Source organism: Antechinus flavipes, chromosome 1 (assembly GCF_016432865.1).
Source record: "Antechinus flavipes isolate AdamAnt ecotype Samford, QLD, Australia chromosome 1, AdamAnt_v2, whole genome shotgun sequence".
In the NCBI taxonomy this organism is placed as follows: Eukaryota; Metazoa; Chordata; class Mammalia; order Dasyuromorphia; family Dasyuridae; genus Antechinus; species Antechinus flavipes.
Genome location: NC_067398.1, coordinates 723,483,802 through 723,500,035, shown reverse-complemented (window position 1 = coordinate 723,500,035; position 16,234 = coordinate 723,483,802). Strand labels below are relative to the sequence as shown.

At 46.9% G+C, this 16,234-nt stretch overlaps 1 protein-coding gene across 1 annotated transcript in view; it reads left to right on the top strand.

Annotated features, from left to right (window-relative positions):
* Nucleotides 1–1,924: 1,924 nt before the first annotated feature.
* Nucleotides 1,925–16,234, top strand: part of LOC127548989 (vomeronasal type-2 receptor 26-like) — a 22,672-nt gene continuing 8,362 nt past the window's right edge. Inside the window, exons 1-2 of the mRNA XM_051976699.1 lie at nt 1,925–2,150; nt 4,389–4,513. Coding sequence (XP_051832659.1) covers nt 1,925–2,150; nt 4,389–4,513 — 351 coding nt within the window. The remainder of the gene's footprint in view (nt 2,151–4,388; nt 4,514–16,234) is intronic.

The following is a 16,234-nucleotide window of genomic DNA, read 5'->3' as shown; positions in this document are numbered from 1 at the left end:
TAAGGTACTGTGACTTATATTCAATTTGCATCAAATTATCATCAGTGTTGACAATATGGAGGCCTTACCTTCTGCATGGAGTGCAGTTCTCAAGGTAAAAATCAAATAATTCATAAAACATAAAAGGGCATTTGATTTAGGACAGGATTGTTATTTAATGTTTCAAAATGGTTGGTGAAACTTCTCCCTTTAGGTCAAACTTCTCACTTTTCCTAGATGATTAACTACAAATAGAATAAAAAGAAGCATACTGAGGCAATAAAAGAATAACGAGTAAATCATATCATTTAATGGCCTTGTTTCTTAGAAAAAAATATACACAATTGTTATAAAATATTTATAATTTATGACTATTGATTGATAGAGAATTTTTATTTGTTAAGTACAAAGAAAAATTCAAATCAAAAAAAGAATCCAGAGGGATTCAATAATGACACAAGGCTACAACAAGTTTCAGAAAAGAATTCTTATCTGCCAGAGAACCATTCAGTGAAACTCATGGTGTGTCTTCAACAAGCAGAGGGCAGAGTAAATAGCCGATCAGCTTCTCTGATGTGATGGAGGAAAACCATCCAGAAATCGGGGGAGGAATCTGAATTTTTTTACTACAGCGCAGACTTACAAAAGGTTATATTTGAGTGTCACACGGCTATATACTGAGATCCTGCCATGTAAAGGAGGGTTTTGCAAAGAGGTGATAGTGACAAACCATAAAACTAAGACCTAGGCAGCAGCAGGAAGGTCAGGATGCCTTGTCAAAATCCCAGAAAGTAAACATGCCCACCTGTCCCTGGTTCATTCAGTTAAAGAAGAGTTAGCTTGAGAAAGTAAAAGCAGCCCCTGTCACACCCCCTGGAGAAAACAGAATTCTCCAGACATCACTGAGAGGGAACAGGCATTTCCTAAAGCCATTTGCAAGTCTGGGAACTTGCTAGCACTCCATCCTGCACAATTCTGTCTTTCCCAAATAAAGTCAAATTTCCCAGCCCTCAGTTCCAGGCTCCATCAGTCCCAATGTACTCAGTACTTTTGAGATTCCCTAAGCTGGGATACCCTGACTTTTGTTATCATATTACTTTGTACCTAAAAAAATAGAAACTAATGATAAATTCACTCACCCGCAGGAAGGAGTAAACATAAGGTCATAATTCCCAGTCATAAATGAGGTGGGAGGAGTAGAATTATCCCCAACCCTAAATTTCCTGAAGAAGGGGTCCCATGGCTTCCTAACAAGGGCTGCTCTCTTGTTGTCAGATAGGCAAAGCTGGGGAGGAGACACAGCTTCCCTTCCTGGGAACGGCCAGATTTCCCCTTGCTCAGGTTCTGCACACTCAGCAATGATTCTATCCTAGTTTAGAAAGGCAGCGGGGGCCCAAGCACTTCTGCTGCTTCAGGCCATTAACCCTTCACTATTTACATGAAGTCAGGATGGCCGGGAGGGGAGGGAGACAAGAGACTGAGCCTGGTAGGGAGGGAGAATCCTGGGCACGGCCTGTTTGATGGGGAATGGGAAGGGAAAGGAGGGGAGAGGGGTTTTCTTTCTTCAACTGTGACGTTAAGGAGACAGAATGAAAGCTGCCAAGAAGAAACAAACAGTAAGAAACAGGGAGAGGGGGGAGCGCCCCGACTCAGACTGAGCAATGAGGACTTTTCCCACATCCTCCCAGTGAAAATGAGCACAGGCAGACAGAGAGACACTTACAGAAAAGCCCTACAAGCCTTGTAAGGAGGACTCTGAAATTGTGCTGCTCCTGTTGTGTTGCTCATTCCAGGTAAGGTTAGGGGGAGAAAGAAGCCAATCTCCACATCTCCAGGGATGTAAGCTATGTGTTGAGTGTCTTTGAAGCAAAGCTGCCCAGAGCCTGGAAGCTGCAGCAACAGACACACAGCAAGGGAAGGAACGAGGTGAGAAATGCTTCTCACAATGCAGGGCCACATCCCCCTGAACAGTAACCAGAGCTTTAATGCTGAGGAAGTGGAGCGACTACTCATGCTACAGCCGAGTCAGCTGCTTGAGGCAGGGACTGAGGAGGGACTTTTCCCCACCAGCCACGACCCGTCTCTCTACAGAAGCCCGGGCTCTGATCTCAGGTCACACTGGAGGAAACAGAGGGACATCAGCCAGGTCCATGTGCAGGACAAGGACAATGGTGCGAGATGAGTGACCGTTATATACTTTCTCTCTGTCTCCCGGTACATTTATTTTTAGATAATGATGGGCTCCATTCCTCTTGTTCCATTTTCCGCAGAGAAGTCTCAGTCTCAGAAGAATTCCGGGGACCAGACTGCCTGCGGCATCTCCAGCTGAGTCCCTGCGTCCAGGGGAAATCATAAGTGCGAAATTATATTTTGACCTCTCTTTCCCCTGTTCCAAGTCAGGCTCCATCCCAGAGGTGCCTTTTGTAGGAAAATAGTTTTGTGACCTGAATTCAATCAATCACCTGTGATGAAGAAACTTCCAGAAATATTCTATTGTAGGTCACAAGATTTACTAAATCCTTCACAGATGAGAATTTCCCTAAAAGTCTGTAAAATTGTAGCCTTGCTGCTCATCCAGTTCCCTGCACCAGGTCCGTGTGAGCCAGGTCTCCTGCTCAGGGCGCAGTGTCATCCATTTGGAAGCGTCATTAGAGAAAGTCCAGTGCCCCTAGTTTTCCTCTGCTGGTGGTTCTCACTCTTTATGGAGGATTATCACATCCATTAGTTAGAGATGAAAGGAACCGCAGAGGTTCCTCAGTCCAGGATTTTGATGACAGATTTCCAATCTCCAACCACTAGAACAGAGACACCTGCAGGCCCATCTTCCCCACCTGAGAAGGTGGAAATCACAGGATCTAAAGATACACTTTGCTCTTTGGTGATGGGAGTAAAGACTTACGAAGTCCCGTTTGGACATCTTTTGAAGGAAAATTTGGAGGAAATCTTTCATGAAATCTCTGCTTTACAGATGAGAAATGACTCCCAGGAGATTAGAATGACTGGTCTGCCTTTATACCATTCAGAGCAGAACAATCCTGAGATTTTATCCAAAAGCTAATTCCCTTCCTACTCCCAACCACTGTTTTTAGATATGTTCCCCGGGGGAGTTCTTGCAGTCAGAAACCCTTTGGACCAGAGCTTATAGCTCCATCTTTGAGCCCTCCAGTCTGAGGGAGAAGGACCCGAGTGGCTGAGATGGGGCTCTTTGCTTGGTGATTCCAGTTGAAGAGATCAGTTTAATCCTGGGGGAAGTGATGCTGCTGCTCCTGGCAGTGAAAACCAGTCAGAGCTGTGGGAGAAAAATGAACAGAGTCTAATATGAAATACTTTGGTATATATGCCTTTGCCTAATGGATCCCAGGCCATCTTCCCAACCTGATTATCTACAAGAAGGCAAAGGATCCTATAGCCAGAACTAGCAGGGACCACAGAGACCTTGTGATGCTGGTTTGGTCCCTTCCTTCTCTGGATCTAGGAAATGGGCCCAGAGCAAGGTTCACTCATTGTAGTCAGGTCTAATCTTCAGTGACCCCATGTTGAGGTTTTCCTAGAGGGCTTTGCAGCTCCCCCTGCACCTCCCTTAATTGATGAAGTAACTGAAGCAAATAAGGTGAAGGACTTGCCTTGGGCGACAAAGTGATTCCAGTAAGTGCCTGAGGCCAGATTTGAACTTGCCTCCTGTCCCCTGACTGTCCCTGTCCAATGTGAGACCCTTCCCATGGAAGATCCATTTTTGGCTCTTGACCTCCCCATGGGGTGGTCAGGGTCCTCTCAGGGGCTCATTCTTCCCACTTTGGAGCAAATCCCGGGGAAAAAATAACATTAAACCAAAGCTTCATTGTGAAGTATGGTCTCCCCAAAGCGCTCCCAGCAGAGGAAATTGGGGGAACGAGGGGGGCTTCATTTAACACACACACACACTCGCACACATACAAGCACCCAAACATGGCCTGGGACATTTGTGAATAAAGAAGCTATGGCAGAGACCAGTGGTTTTGAAGGACTTTGTTTCCAGGATTAATCCGGGATCCTGCTGGGAGCCCTTTGGGCAAGGAGACTTCAGACAGCCCTCCCCCTCTGTCAGGGAACTCCTGGAACTGCCCAGGACTTTGTTCCCTTTCACTCTGACCCTCCTCAGGCCCCCCTTTTAGCTGGGGATGTTGGGATGAATTTCTGGGAAAGACGAGGTGGGACTGAACCTCCGGGTTCTGAGGGGACCATTGCGGCCCATCCAGAACAGTGAGGAGACCTCGGCCATTCTGGCTATAAAGGGGAGCACACGATGCCCCGGGGGACGGGCAGCAGGGCAGCTGTTCCTTTCCTTCCCCACAGAGAAGGCCCAGCGGGCAAGGGCTCAGAACCAGGCATCTGGGGTGCGTCTCATCAGGGCCCATCCTCCTCCCTGGCAGGGAACGACTTTCCGGGCGCTGCCTCCCCCGTGATCCCAGCTCCTAAAACAGAAGGAAACCGGGACTCCCGAGGGCTCAGGGCTGCCCGTATCCGGACCCCAGATCCCTGCATCGATGGGAATAACGTACAAGGACAGGCCACGTTGCCCCTGCTTTGCCAGGGCTCCCTAAGCCCCTTTCCATGGCCTTGAGGCTGAATCCCCTCCCTGGGCCTCTTTGCCGTTAGAACCCGGGACCAGGAGCTCTCAGAGCTCTGCTGTGGCCTTTGGTTCCCACACTGATCCCCCAGAGGGAGTTCTCAGCACAGGCTCCTTTGATCACCATCATTTACCCCCGGGGGATCCCAGCTGATCCCTGTGACTGGCTGAGATCCCTGACCTCCCTGGGCCTCTTCTGGAGCAGGAGGGGTCGGACTCAGGCCCTCTGAGGGCTCCTGGCTCCAGGTCCAGGATCTGGTGCAGCCTCAGGCAGAACAGGGGGGGCTGTGGGAGGGGCCCAGGGCTCTCCATGGTCCTGCCCAAGTCTGTTGTTCTCTGACCCCTGAGCTGGGAAGGGAGAGAGCCAAGCTAAGGGGGGAGGCAAGGGCTGAGTCAGGAGCTCCAGGGACGCCTGGCCTGGAAGGGGCAGCTCAGTGGGGCAGAACATGGAGCTCAGGCCTGGAGCCAGGGAGACCCGAGTCCCACTGCAGCCTTAGGCACCTGCTGCCTGTGGGAGCCTGGGAAACCCCTCTGATTGCCTCAGTTTGCCCTGATGTAAAATGGGGTAATAATAGCACCTAACTCCTGGGGGTGCAGTGAGGTCAAATGAGGCACTTGTGCAGCCCTTAGCCCAGGGCCTGGCTCACAGGATGTGCTGCATAAACAGTCGTTATTAGTATTAGTAGTAAATGAGTTAATATCTGTCAATGGCTCAGCACGGGACCTGGCACATAGTGGGCACTTTATACACGGCAGTTACTATTGCAGCGCGGGAGAGCAGGCCCGAGGCGCCAGGACATTCCCCCACACTCGCGTTTCCAAGGGTCCGGGGACTCCCTGGGACGTGGGTTCGTTCTAGCCGCTCCCCAGCCCTGGAGGCCTCCTCAGGCTGGGACATTCCTTCTGTGTATCCCCCAAAGCTGGAGAGGCCTTCGATCCCCCCTCACGCATTTATTAGACACCGAGTAAGAGTGACAGCCCTCCCCCTCTGGGTTACATTCCCCTGGGGGAGATGGAACATGCACAGAACTGAAGGAAGAAGGGGCAGCGGGTGGGGCAGTGGTGAGAGCCCCGGCCCTGGGGTCTGGGAAACATCTTCTAAGATCAAATCCGGCCTCAGACATTTCCTGTCTGTGTGATCTTGGCCAAGTCACTGTTTGCCTCAGTTCCTCGTGTATAGAATGAGCTGGAGAAGGATATGACAAAGTACCCCAGGATTACTGCCAAGAAAATCAGAAAAGGTGTCAGAAAGTGTGGGATGTGATTGAAAAATGGCGGAACAAGAAAATGAAAATAAAGCCAAAGGAGAATTGAAGTAGGAGGGGAGGAGCGATGGAAAAGCATTAGTTAAGCCCCTACTGTGCGCCAGGACCTCCTGTATTCAGGACAGAGAACACCCCTGGGGAGCAGAGGAGTCTCCGGGAAGCTCGAGGCACCTGAGCTAAGCCTCCGGAGCTCAAAGGAAACAAAGTGTGTGTAAGAACATATGTCCACGTGCATTTATACAAGTACGTACACGTACAGGGACACGTATATACACACAGGGGACTTTCCTCACCTTAAAGGGCCAAAAAACGCCATTTATTGTTGTTGTGGTGGTTGGAAATCATTCCCATCATCCCCCTCACCAGAGGGAGAAGAGGCTTCTGGGAAGGAGCAGCCAGGAAGGGGAGAACACGGTGGCCCCGCAGGACCTGGGGCTCGGGCAATGCCTGGGGAAGGGAAGGAAGGCCTAGAAAATGGAGCTGGGAAGGCCCCAAAAGTGGGGGCGAGGGAGCCCTGGGGGCCTTCCTTTAGTTCCAGGATAAAGAGCCCGCTGAAGGCCCAGGGCATTTTGGGGGCCCCCACTTCCCTCCTTGGTAGATGCCCCTCAGCGAGAGCCCCGCTTCCTTTGCCAACGAGAGGCCTTCCCTGGCACTGGGCTCCACAGGGAGGGGACCGGCCTGTTCTCTGCACAATCAGTTAGGAAGCCTGAGATCCCCATCCTGACTCATCTTTGGATAATCTGGGGGAGCCCGGGCCTCAGTTTCCCTGGCTGTGACATGATGCATTTGCACTTCCCGTCTCCCTTTTCCCTTCTGGGTCTCCATGGAAGACCTCATCATCCCTCCTCCCCCTCCCTCTTTTTTCCTGGAGTTCTTTCATACCAAGAGCCCTGGAGAATCCTTGGCTCCCGTGTGACCTTGACAAGCACCTTCCCTGCTCTGAGCCTCAGCTCCCTTGGAGCCCACCTGGCCCTCCACATCTCCCCCCTTTTCGCTTCACTTGCCCCTTTGCCTTCTTCCCCTCTCCCCGAACGAGTCTAACTGAATGCTCAGGATTTGGGGCCATCCAGGCCATGAGAGAAGCCTTCCAGCCCGGACAGGGCACAGACAGGCCTCCAGTTTACCCCTAAGGCCTCTGGGGAGGGGGAGGCAGCAGGGCCCGTGTGCCCTTCTCTGGCCTGGCCTGGCTCCTGTCCTGTGAATGCTCTGCCCCCTCCCGGGTGACCAGGGCCATGTTTCTGTTTTAAGGGATGAGGGCATTTGGAGACAGGTTGGGGTCAGCAGCTGACCTGGGGCTGGACTCCACCCCAGGGTCCCCCAGAAACCCTGGACCTGACCCCCCTCACTGCCTCATCTCTGGCCCCGTGGAGTCCCCAGAGAGAGACAGAGAGAGAGAGACAGAGACAGAGACAGAGAGAGACTGTTTTAGTTAGGTTTTCTCTCCAAGAATAGCTGAGAAAAGGTTTTAAGTGAGTGCCCTGAAGCTAGGGGAAAAACCAAACAAAACTGAGAGCAGTTTGAAATCCCCAGTTTTAGTAGACAGCCTCGTGAGCATGCAAAAGCATAATTTTGAGCCTTCTCCAGCTAAAAGGCTGTGACGGGAGGCTGTTCTAAGGCAGGTTGATCAAACCAGGGAAACTGAGTCCCGTTTTACAATATATGGGAGAAGCTTTAAACATATGGGACCAGCACACTTCCCCAGAGGGCTGGAAGCTGCGGCTCCTTTAAGAGCCAGGTAAAGGTCTCTGAGGGGCGTGGCCAGCAAAGTTCTGTTTTAAAAGTTGGTGAAAACTTTCCAGGAGATTGGAGATTAAGGTTGAGTCCGCAATCTGTACGGTACAGTACCCCAAGAAGGGGACAGGATGGAGCATTTAAATGGCAGGTTGCCAAGCCACGTGGGAGAGGTCTGAAAAAGGCCTCGAGTCCTCTGTGATCCCCACTCCATGGGGGAGGGAGAGGAAAGGCCAGAGCGAGGGTGAGAGACGCCATCTTACCCCGCGCATCCTGAATGGCGAGGGCTCCTCTGGCGATTCCACGCTGGAACTTGAGAGCCGGGGAGCTCGTCTAAGCCCCAAATCTTGCTGGGAGAGCCAGACCTGAAGGAGACGGCCCCACCCCTGTCCAGGGAGTAGCAGCCCTGGGTAGAGACATGGCTCCAAGCTCACCCCAATTCAGTGACTGACTTTCTCCTCGTGGCTACAGCCTGACCATGAGAGACTCCATTGCATTTAACATGGAGTGGGAAAAGGGCCCAAACTTGGCTCCTCTATCATTTCTCCAGTATCTCCCCAGAACAGATCAAAGAGAGCACTGACCTGGGACCCCCGAGGGGGGAGGGGTCCCAGAACGGCCACGTGTCTCCTGGGTCTGGGGGGTGTTAAAGAGAAACTTCCTCTCATGTCTGGGAGTCCCTGCCTGAGAGCAGGGCTTTCTGGTGAGATAAAAAAGTTTAGAAATGCCTTGAGATGCAAAGGAAGTTTTGGACAAAAGGTGTTTCCTCAAGCCAAGCATCTGCTCAAGGAAGGATTTTAGAGCAGAGGAGTGTCTAGACTGTGGACTTCTTGCAACTTCTCTCGTATCTTTAGAGACAGAGAGTGGGACAAAAGGAGGCCTTCTGTGAGTCCACAGAAATTCGTAAAGAATTGTGCACGCGCTTAGAGCTCCAACAAGGATCCGAGCCTGACCCGGGTGCCTTGGATGTCCACTGCAGGATACCTCATCCAGAGTTCCAGATTTCCCGGTCCCACTATCTCTAAAAATAGAGTGTGACAAAAAGAGGCCTTTTTGCCTGAAATGGGAATACTCTCCATGGGAGAATACTGCCCGAAGTCCAGACCCGGTCTGGGTGTCCATTATCTTTAGAGACAGAGTGAGACGAAAGAAGGCACAGATATTCTTCCCAGAAGAATACTGCACCGATAGCTCAAAACCCAGATTGGTTCTGAGTGCTCTGAAAAAGGTGGGAATCTGTTGGGTCATCAAATTATGCCTCGTTTTTGGGGATCTTCCTCAGGGAGCCAGATGATGAGGTCTAGATGTTGGTACCCAAATGAAAATGAGGTCTAGCAGCAGGTTCGGGGTACCGGGAGTCAAATAGAGCTCCCCTGCAACCCCTTTGGATTCTGTGCAGGGATAGGGAGTTAAATGAGGTTTAGTGCCGGTGTAAGAGTCCCCCGTAAAAGAATTTACATACCCGAAAACTAGATTGATAAAAGAGGTTTATTACGGGCATAGGAAGTAAGGTTAAAGTCTAGATAGTAGTGAAAGGTGTTAGATAAAGCAAAGAGGGCACCGGAAACAGTATTCCAGTGGGCAGAGAACCTTGGCATGCCGGGCTTAAGGCTGCCATGTTTGGAACCTCTGCAAAGAGAGGACTCTAGCTTGGTTCTTTTGTTATGAGAGATTTAGCTAAAGGGGCCCCTGGGTGGAGACCCCAGTTGGCTCAGATCCGATGGGGGCTGGGAGAGCCAGACCTGAAGGAGACGGCCCCACCCCTGTCCAGGGAGTAGCAGCCCTGGGTAGAGACATGGCTCCAAGCTCACCCCAATTCAGTGACTGACTTTCTCCTCGTGGCTACAGCCTGACCATGAGAGACTCCATTGCATTTAACATGGAGTGGGAAAAGGGCCCAAACTTGGCTCCTCTATCATTTCTCCAGTATCTCCCCAGAACAGATCAAAGAGAGCACTGACCTGGGACCCCCGAGGGGGGAGGGGTCCCAGAACGGCCACGTGTCTCCTGGGTCTGGGGGGTGTTAAAGAGAAACTTCCTCTCATGTCTGGGAGTCCCTGCCTGAGAGCAGGGCTTTCTGGTGAGATAAAAAAGTTTAGAAATGCCTTGAGATGCAAAGGAAGTTTTGGACAAAAGGTGTTTCCTCAAGCCAAGCATCTGCTCAAGGAAGGATTTTAGAGCACAGGAGTGTCTAGACTGTGGACTTCTTCCAACTTCTCTTGTATCTTTAGAGACAGAGAGTGGGACAAAAGGAGGCCTTCTGTGAGTCCACAGAATTTCGTAAAGAATTGTGCACGCGCTTAGAGCTCCAACAAGGATCCGAGCCTGACCCGGGTGCCTTGGATGTCCACTGCAGGATACCTCATCCAGAGTTCCAGATTTCCTGGTCCCACTATCTCTAAAAATAGAGTGTGACAAAAAGAGGCCTTTTTGCCTGAAATGCGAATACTCTCCATGGGAGAATACTGCCCGAAGTCCAGACCCGGTCTGGGTGTCCACTATCTTTAGAGACAGAGTGAGACGAAAGAAGGCACAGATATTCTTCCCAGAAGAATACTGCACCGATAGCTCAAAACCCAGATTGGTTCTGAGTGCTCTGAAAAAGGTGGGAATCTGTTGGGTCATCAAATTATGTCTCATTTTTGGGGATCTTCCTCAGGGAGCCAGATGATGAGGTCTAGATGTTGGTACCCAAATGAAAATGAGGTCTAGCAGCAGGTTCGGGGTACCGGGAGTCAAATAGAGCTCCCCTGCAACCCCTTTGGATTCTGTGCAGGGATAGGGAGTTAAATGAGGTTTAGTGCCGGTGTAAGAATCCCCCATAAAAGAATTTACATACCTGAAAACTAGATTGATAAAAGAGGTTTATTACGGGCATAGGAAGTAAGGTTAAAGTCTAGATAGTAGTGAAAGGTGTTAGATAAAGCAAAGAGGGCACCGGAAACAGTATTCCAGTGGGCAGAGAACCTTGGCATGCCGGGCTTAAGGCTGCCATGTTTGGAACCTCTGCAAAGAGAGGACTCTAGCTTGGTTCTTTTGTTATGAGAGATTTAGCTAAAGGGGCCCCTGGGTGGAGACCCCAGTTGGCTCAGATCCGATGGGGGCTGGGAGAGCCCAGGTTGGCTCAGACCTGGGCGGTGGCTGGGATAGGCCAGGATCTCCTATTGGGATTCAAAAGGGTGCTTTTGACCAGGATCAAAGGTCCTAGCTTCTTGAATTGATAATGCATCAGCCAGGAGGGATTGGGAATCAGAAAGGAATAAATCAATCTGAAAGGACTAGTTTCTTAAAGGGACCACAACCCGCTTCAGAGCCAGTAGGGCCCGTGTGCCCTGTCTCTGGCCTGGCTGGCTCATGTCCTGTGGATGCTCTGCCCCCTCCCAGGTGACCAGGGCTATGTTTCCTTTTTAGGTGATGAGGTCATTTAGTGACAGGCTGTTGTAGGCAGTGGTCAGCAGCTGACCTGGGGCTGGACTCCGCCCCAGGGGCTCCCAGAAATCCCGGGCCTGACCCCCCCCCTCACTGCCTCATCTCCAGCCCTGTGGATTCCCCAAAGCTCACATGATGGGCTGGACAAACGGCCCCTCCAACAGCCTGGGGAGAAGCACTTCCCAAAGCAGGTAAAAAGTTTGTTTTCCAGACTGTAATGTTCCGGCTAGCTCCCTGGAGGCCTCAGGATCACACCGATTCAAGATAAAGGAAAGTCCTTGCTCTTTAGGGGGAGAAGTGAAGGAGACAGACAAAACTGCCCCTGATAAGGTTTAGATTTAAGGAACCAGACAGTGTGTGGATTCTTGTCTCCTCTGTTGGAATAGATGCTCCCTGAATGAAGGATTCACTTCCTTTTTATCACTCTAACCCTTTATTCATGACCAAGTTCTTCTCATACTAAATGACTCTTAATTGACTAATTAAAGACTTCTTAAACAGCTGGCAAGTTTCTTATAGAAAACCTGTTTCTTTTGTTTTGGAAATATTCTTTTTATCAATCCCAAGAGAAATCAAGCCTTTCCATGATGTATTCAATAGTGAAAATGATAACCCATTAATATCTTCATTTCATCAATTAATTTAAAGAAAAGTTTTCTTTGGATCCTCAGTTGGAGTTTTTCACTAGTATTTCGAATATTGGATTGACCTTATTTTAACCATAGCTTTCAGGTCCATGAGACCTGAAATTAGTATCTCAAATGCTTCAATGACACACTAGGCGCCTGATTTCTACCAGCAGTCTCCCTGTTGCCTCAAAATTATTATTTTCTCCTCATTGATTCTCCTTCTTTGTTTATGATCTTTACAAATCTTTTATTGCCCCTGACACATCTGCAGTAAAAACCCAAAGAGACATGCCAGCTATGTCACAAATTACCCTCAACTGCTTCAATTTTACTATGAATTATCACTAAGTAAATGACTACTGGATATGAATAGGACTTGAAGTCAAGAAAGTCAGAGTTTACACCCTGCCTCAGAAACACAGTTGTTATGTAACTGGGTAAATAACATGCTTTGGTCTGTCTTTGTTTTCCTTTCAGGGAAATAAGGATAATAATCACACCATCTTCATAAGGTTATTATAAGCATCACAGGAGAAAGAACATATGTAGCTCATAATTGAGCCTCTATTTAAATGATTTTTACAATTTTTATCATGATCACAAGAATTTGCCGTCATTGCAGGGGAGAGACCCATGTGTGCCCCACTAAGGCAGCAGATGAGATTAAGGGATCATCTAAATTTTGTAATTGTAGGATCTTCTCACAGAAGCCGCCTTTTCTCTGGTTTCCTGTTTTTCCTTCTCTCTTGGATTCAAAACCATGTAAGGCCAGACTCAAATGCAATGCTATTGAATAAGCCATGGCAGCATCCATTCTGCTTGGAGCTTGGGATGCAGTGTTGATTCCACAAGTCCTGTGACCCACGTGGTGATTTCCTTATCCCTTGTCTCATTTCTTAACCTCCTGATCTGAGCTGATGTCACTCCATGTCCCGTGTGATGAAAACAGGTGATGGCCATGAAAGGGCAGATGCCCTTTTAATGTTGTGGAAATCACTCTGCTCCACAATGGTTTTGGTATCTCCCAGAAAACAAGGCCCAGCTAAATACCTGACCTTCTTAAGTAGAGATGGTTCCTGCTGCAGGAGTTCCCTCTGACCACAAGTCCCAGGTTCAGTCCCAGGGCTATCCCTGCTTTCAAGTCTGTTGATTAAAATGTCAGAGGGAAAAGGCCAATTTGTTCAGCATTGCTCACTATGTCTGACTTTTTTGTTACAATGTTGTTCAATGCCATAAAGCATTAGAACAATGAAATAGGGAAAGGCAATACTGGATCATCAGTAGAAAGGGATAACAGCATTTGGATGGCTCCTATGGAGCTTACAGAGTCAGCTAATGGCTCTGGGTTTCTTATGGGACATGAACCATGATATCTGAAGACCCTGCTAGTTTTCAGCTCTTGGTCAGTGTTGAGTAAATTTTCTGCTGAAACCAGACCCGTAAGTTAGAGAAAAGTCTGCAATCTATATTGTGTGGAATACAACTCCCCCATCAGGTAACTTTCTTTGCTTTTGCCTTCTCCAGCTCAACATCTCTGTTTCGATTTCTGTTTCTCTATTCATTTCTTTCTATCTCTACCTCTGCCTTTTTCTCTCAGCATCTATCTGTTTCTCCCTTTCTATTTCTTGCAAAGACATCTCTCTCACTCCCTTATCTATAAACTTATATATTTACATATTTTACAAATATACATACAAATGCAGAGACACTTGTATATATTGTTTTTAATCTTTACCTTTGTGTATATCCATGGCAAATTATGTAGGAATAAAATGGTAAGTGATGGCAGTTCATCAAAGAAATAAGATGATGAACAATTTCTTCCTGTCTATTATCTTTCTCATTTTGCAGCAGGAAAAATTTACCATGTCATTGTGTTTGTACAATTCCTGGCTTTGACTTGGCAAGTTGACTTCCACATATTTTGTCTTGTTTCCACTTATCTGGGATTTTTCTTTCTACCTCTCATTCCTGGCCTTTTTTTATAACATGAAAATGGCAGTGATATATGTGGGTTTGGTTTTTATCCACCAATTGTATTGAAAATGTTTCAAGTAGTTTTTGTTGATTTTTCAAGAATTCTCTAAACATACCAAATCTCCTGCAAAGTGTGATACTAGTTTTTTCATTGCTTACATTAATTTTCAATTTCACTTTGGTCTCTTATTGCTAAAGGTAGCATTTCTAGTACAAGGATTCATAATGTTGGTGAGAATGGGCATCCTTGTTTTCACACTTTATCTTATGGGTAAAGTTCCTAACTTTTGCTCTTTCTCTGACTCATATAATCATTTACAGAGACTGTGACATTTCTGCAAAATTGAGACAAAAGAATATCCTCTTAGTCTTTTTCACTAGCACGGGCGGTAAGAAGCGAGCTCTTTGCTGTAACTCACCCATATGGCTGGAGATTTCTCCTTCTGAGCATGGGGAGCAGCTGAAGCAACAAGGAGGCTTCCCCTCCATAGGCAACTTCCTGAATCCAGCAGGACAACTGGGACTACATATGGCAGAGGGAATCTAAGATGGTGACAGGGGAATGCAATAAATATTTTTAACTGACAGCTATTTATGTTTGTGAAGAAAAACGCAGCTTTTTTTTTGCCATTCTGGCTTTGATAAGCATCTCCACAGATACATAATTAGGAGTGTATATGGATGATCACATGGTCCAACTTACTCTTTCCATTTGTCACCCTCTCTTCTGCAACACTCAGTAACAAACCTTCTCCTACAGAACCATTCCCCAAAATGTATTTCACACCCTGGTTCTTTATGAGATAGTCCATATATTGCATAATTACAGAGAAGAAGACTTCCCTTGTTTCAGTCATAGATGTGGGAGGTTTCTCAACAAGACCCTGAAGCTTCTCCTTGGGGAAGGCCATTGTACTGCAAGTGCCGTTCCCAAAGTCATGTGAATTTTGATTGCCTAGAAATATTCCTAATAAGATCAAGGGTTAAACAAGCATGTCCATTCACACCACTATTATGCAATATTGTACTGGAAATGTTTTCTTCATTAATAGGTGATGAAAGAGAAATTGAAGGAATCAATGCACTCAACGAAAAACCAAACATAACACTTTTGGCAGATCAAGTGCCCTACTGGGTTTTGGAGTGACAGAACCCAGAAACATTTGGAATGCAATTTTTCAGCTTAAGATATATTGGAATGCCTTCAGGACAGGACAGCACAGGTGGATCATGGTCCAGCAGAGTGGGGGGGAGGGAGAGGAGATACATCTAGGAATAGCCAGAAGAAGTCCAGCATTGGGATTTAGTGAGAGGCTCTTAGCCAAAGTACAGCTACTGTGCCTACTGTGTCCTCATCCAGAGAGCCAGCACATCAGCAGTTCTACTGTGAGACCCCCAGGGCAAACACTGAAGAGAACCTGGGAGTCAGTGAACTTCAGCAAGCAGCCCAATGGCAAAGTCTGCAGAATCCTTGCCCCCACATAGTAAGAGACCCTTGTTCTTCTAAAAGAAGCTTGAGACCATCTCTTGTGTGTCCAAGGAATAGAGCTCAAATTTTAAAAGTGAGCAGATGAGCACCAAAAACTCTGACCATAGAGAGATATTATGTAGTCAGGGAAGATCATAATAGAAGCCTGGAAGAGGATAACAATGGTAAAATGCCTATGAGTCAAATCTCAGAGGGGATATGAACTCAGGTCAAGCTCTCTTGAAAAAGCTTTAAAAAATTCTTTAAAAAGAGATGTGAGAAAAAATTTGCAGGAATAAGAATTATGAAGGAAATTTATGACAATTTGGGAATAAGAACCCAAGCTTGGAATTGAAAATAGGCAAATGTCTAGAAGAAACACCTCCTCACACAGACACACACAGACACAAAATTGGGAAAATGGGAAAAAATATAAAAGATAATTATTTCTTAAAAATCAATTTGAGGAAATTGAAAAAGAAAATAACAACTAAAAATAAAATTGGAGAAATGAAAAAAAGCCATAGAACAAAAATTCTTCTGAAGTACAATTTGCCAAATCCAAAAGGAGGTGAAAGACTCACAGAAAAAAAGTGATGCACTAAAATTTTGAATTTGACAAATGGAAATGAATGACTCAACTAGACATCTAGAATCAGTGAAATGAAATTTAAAAGTGAAAAATTTGACTAAAATATATAATATTTCATTGGAGAAACAAATGATGTGGAAACCAGAACCAGGAGTGACAAAATAGTAATTAGTGGATGTTCTGAAAACTACCATCAATAAAAGGCCCAGTAAACATTTTTCAAGAAATCATCAAGGAAAACTGTCCTGATATTTGAGCAGCAGAAGGTAAAATTTATTGAAAGAATCCACAAATTACTTCCTTAAAGTGACCTAAAATGAAACCTCCAAGGAATATTGCAGCTAATTCCATAATCAAGGGGACAATTCTGCAAGAATACAGAAACAGAAGCAAAAATTGAGGCCTGCCCATTAGTACCACCCAGGATTAAAAACTAAAGCATTAAAGCATTGTGGGAGGTAAGAGTTTGTAGACAATCAAAAATCAGCTACTCAGAAAAATGAAGCATTATCTTGCTGAAGGGAAATTCGATATTTAATAAAATAGGAAATTTTCAAT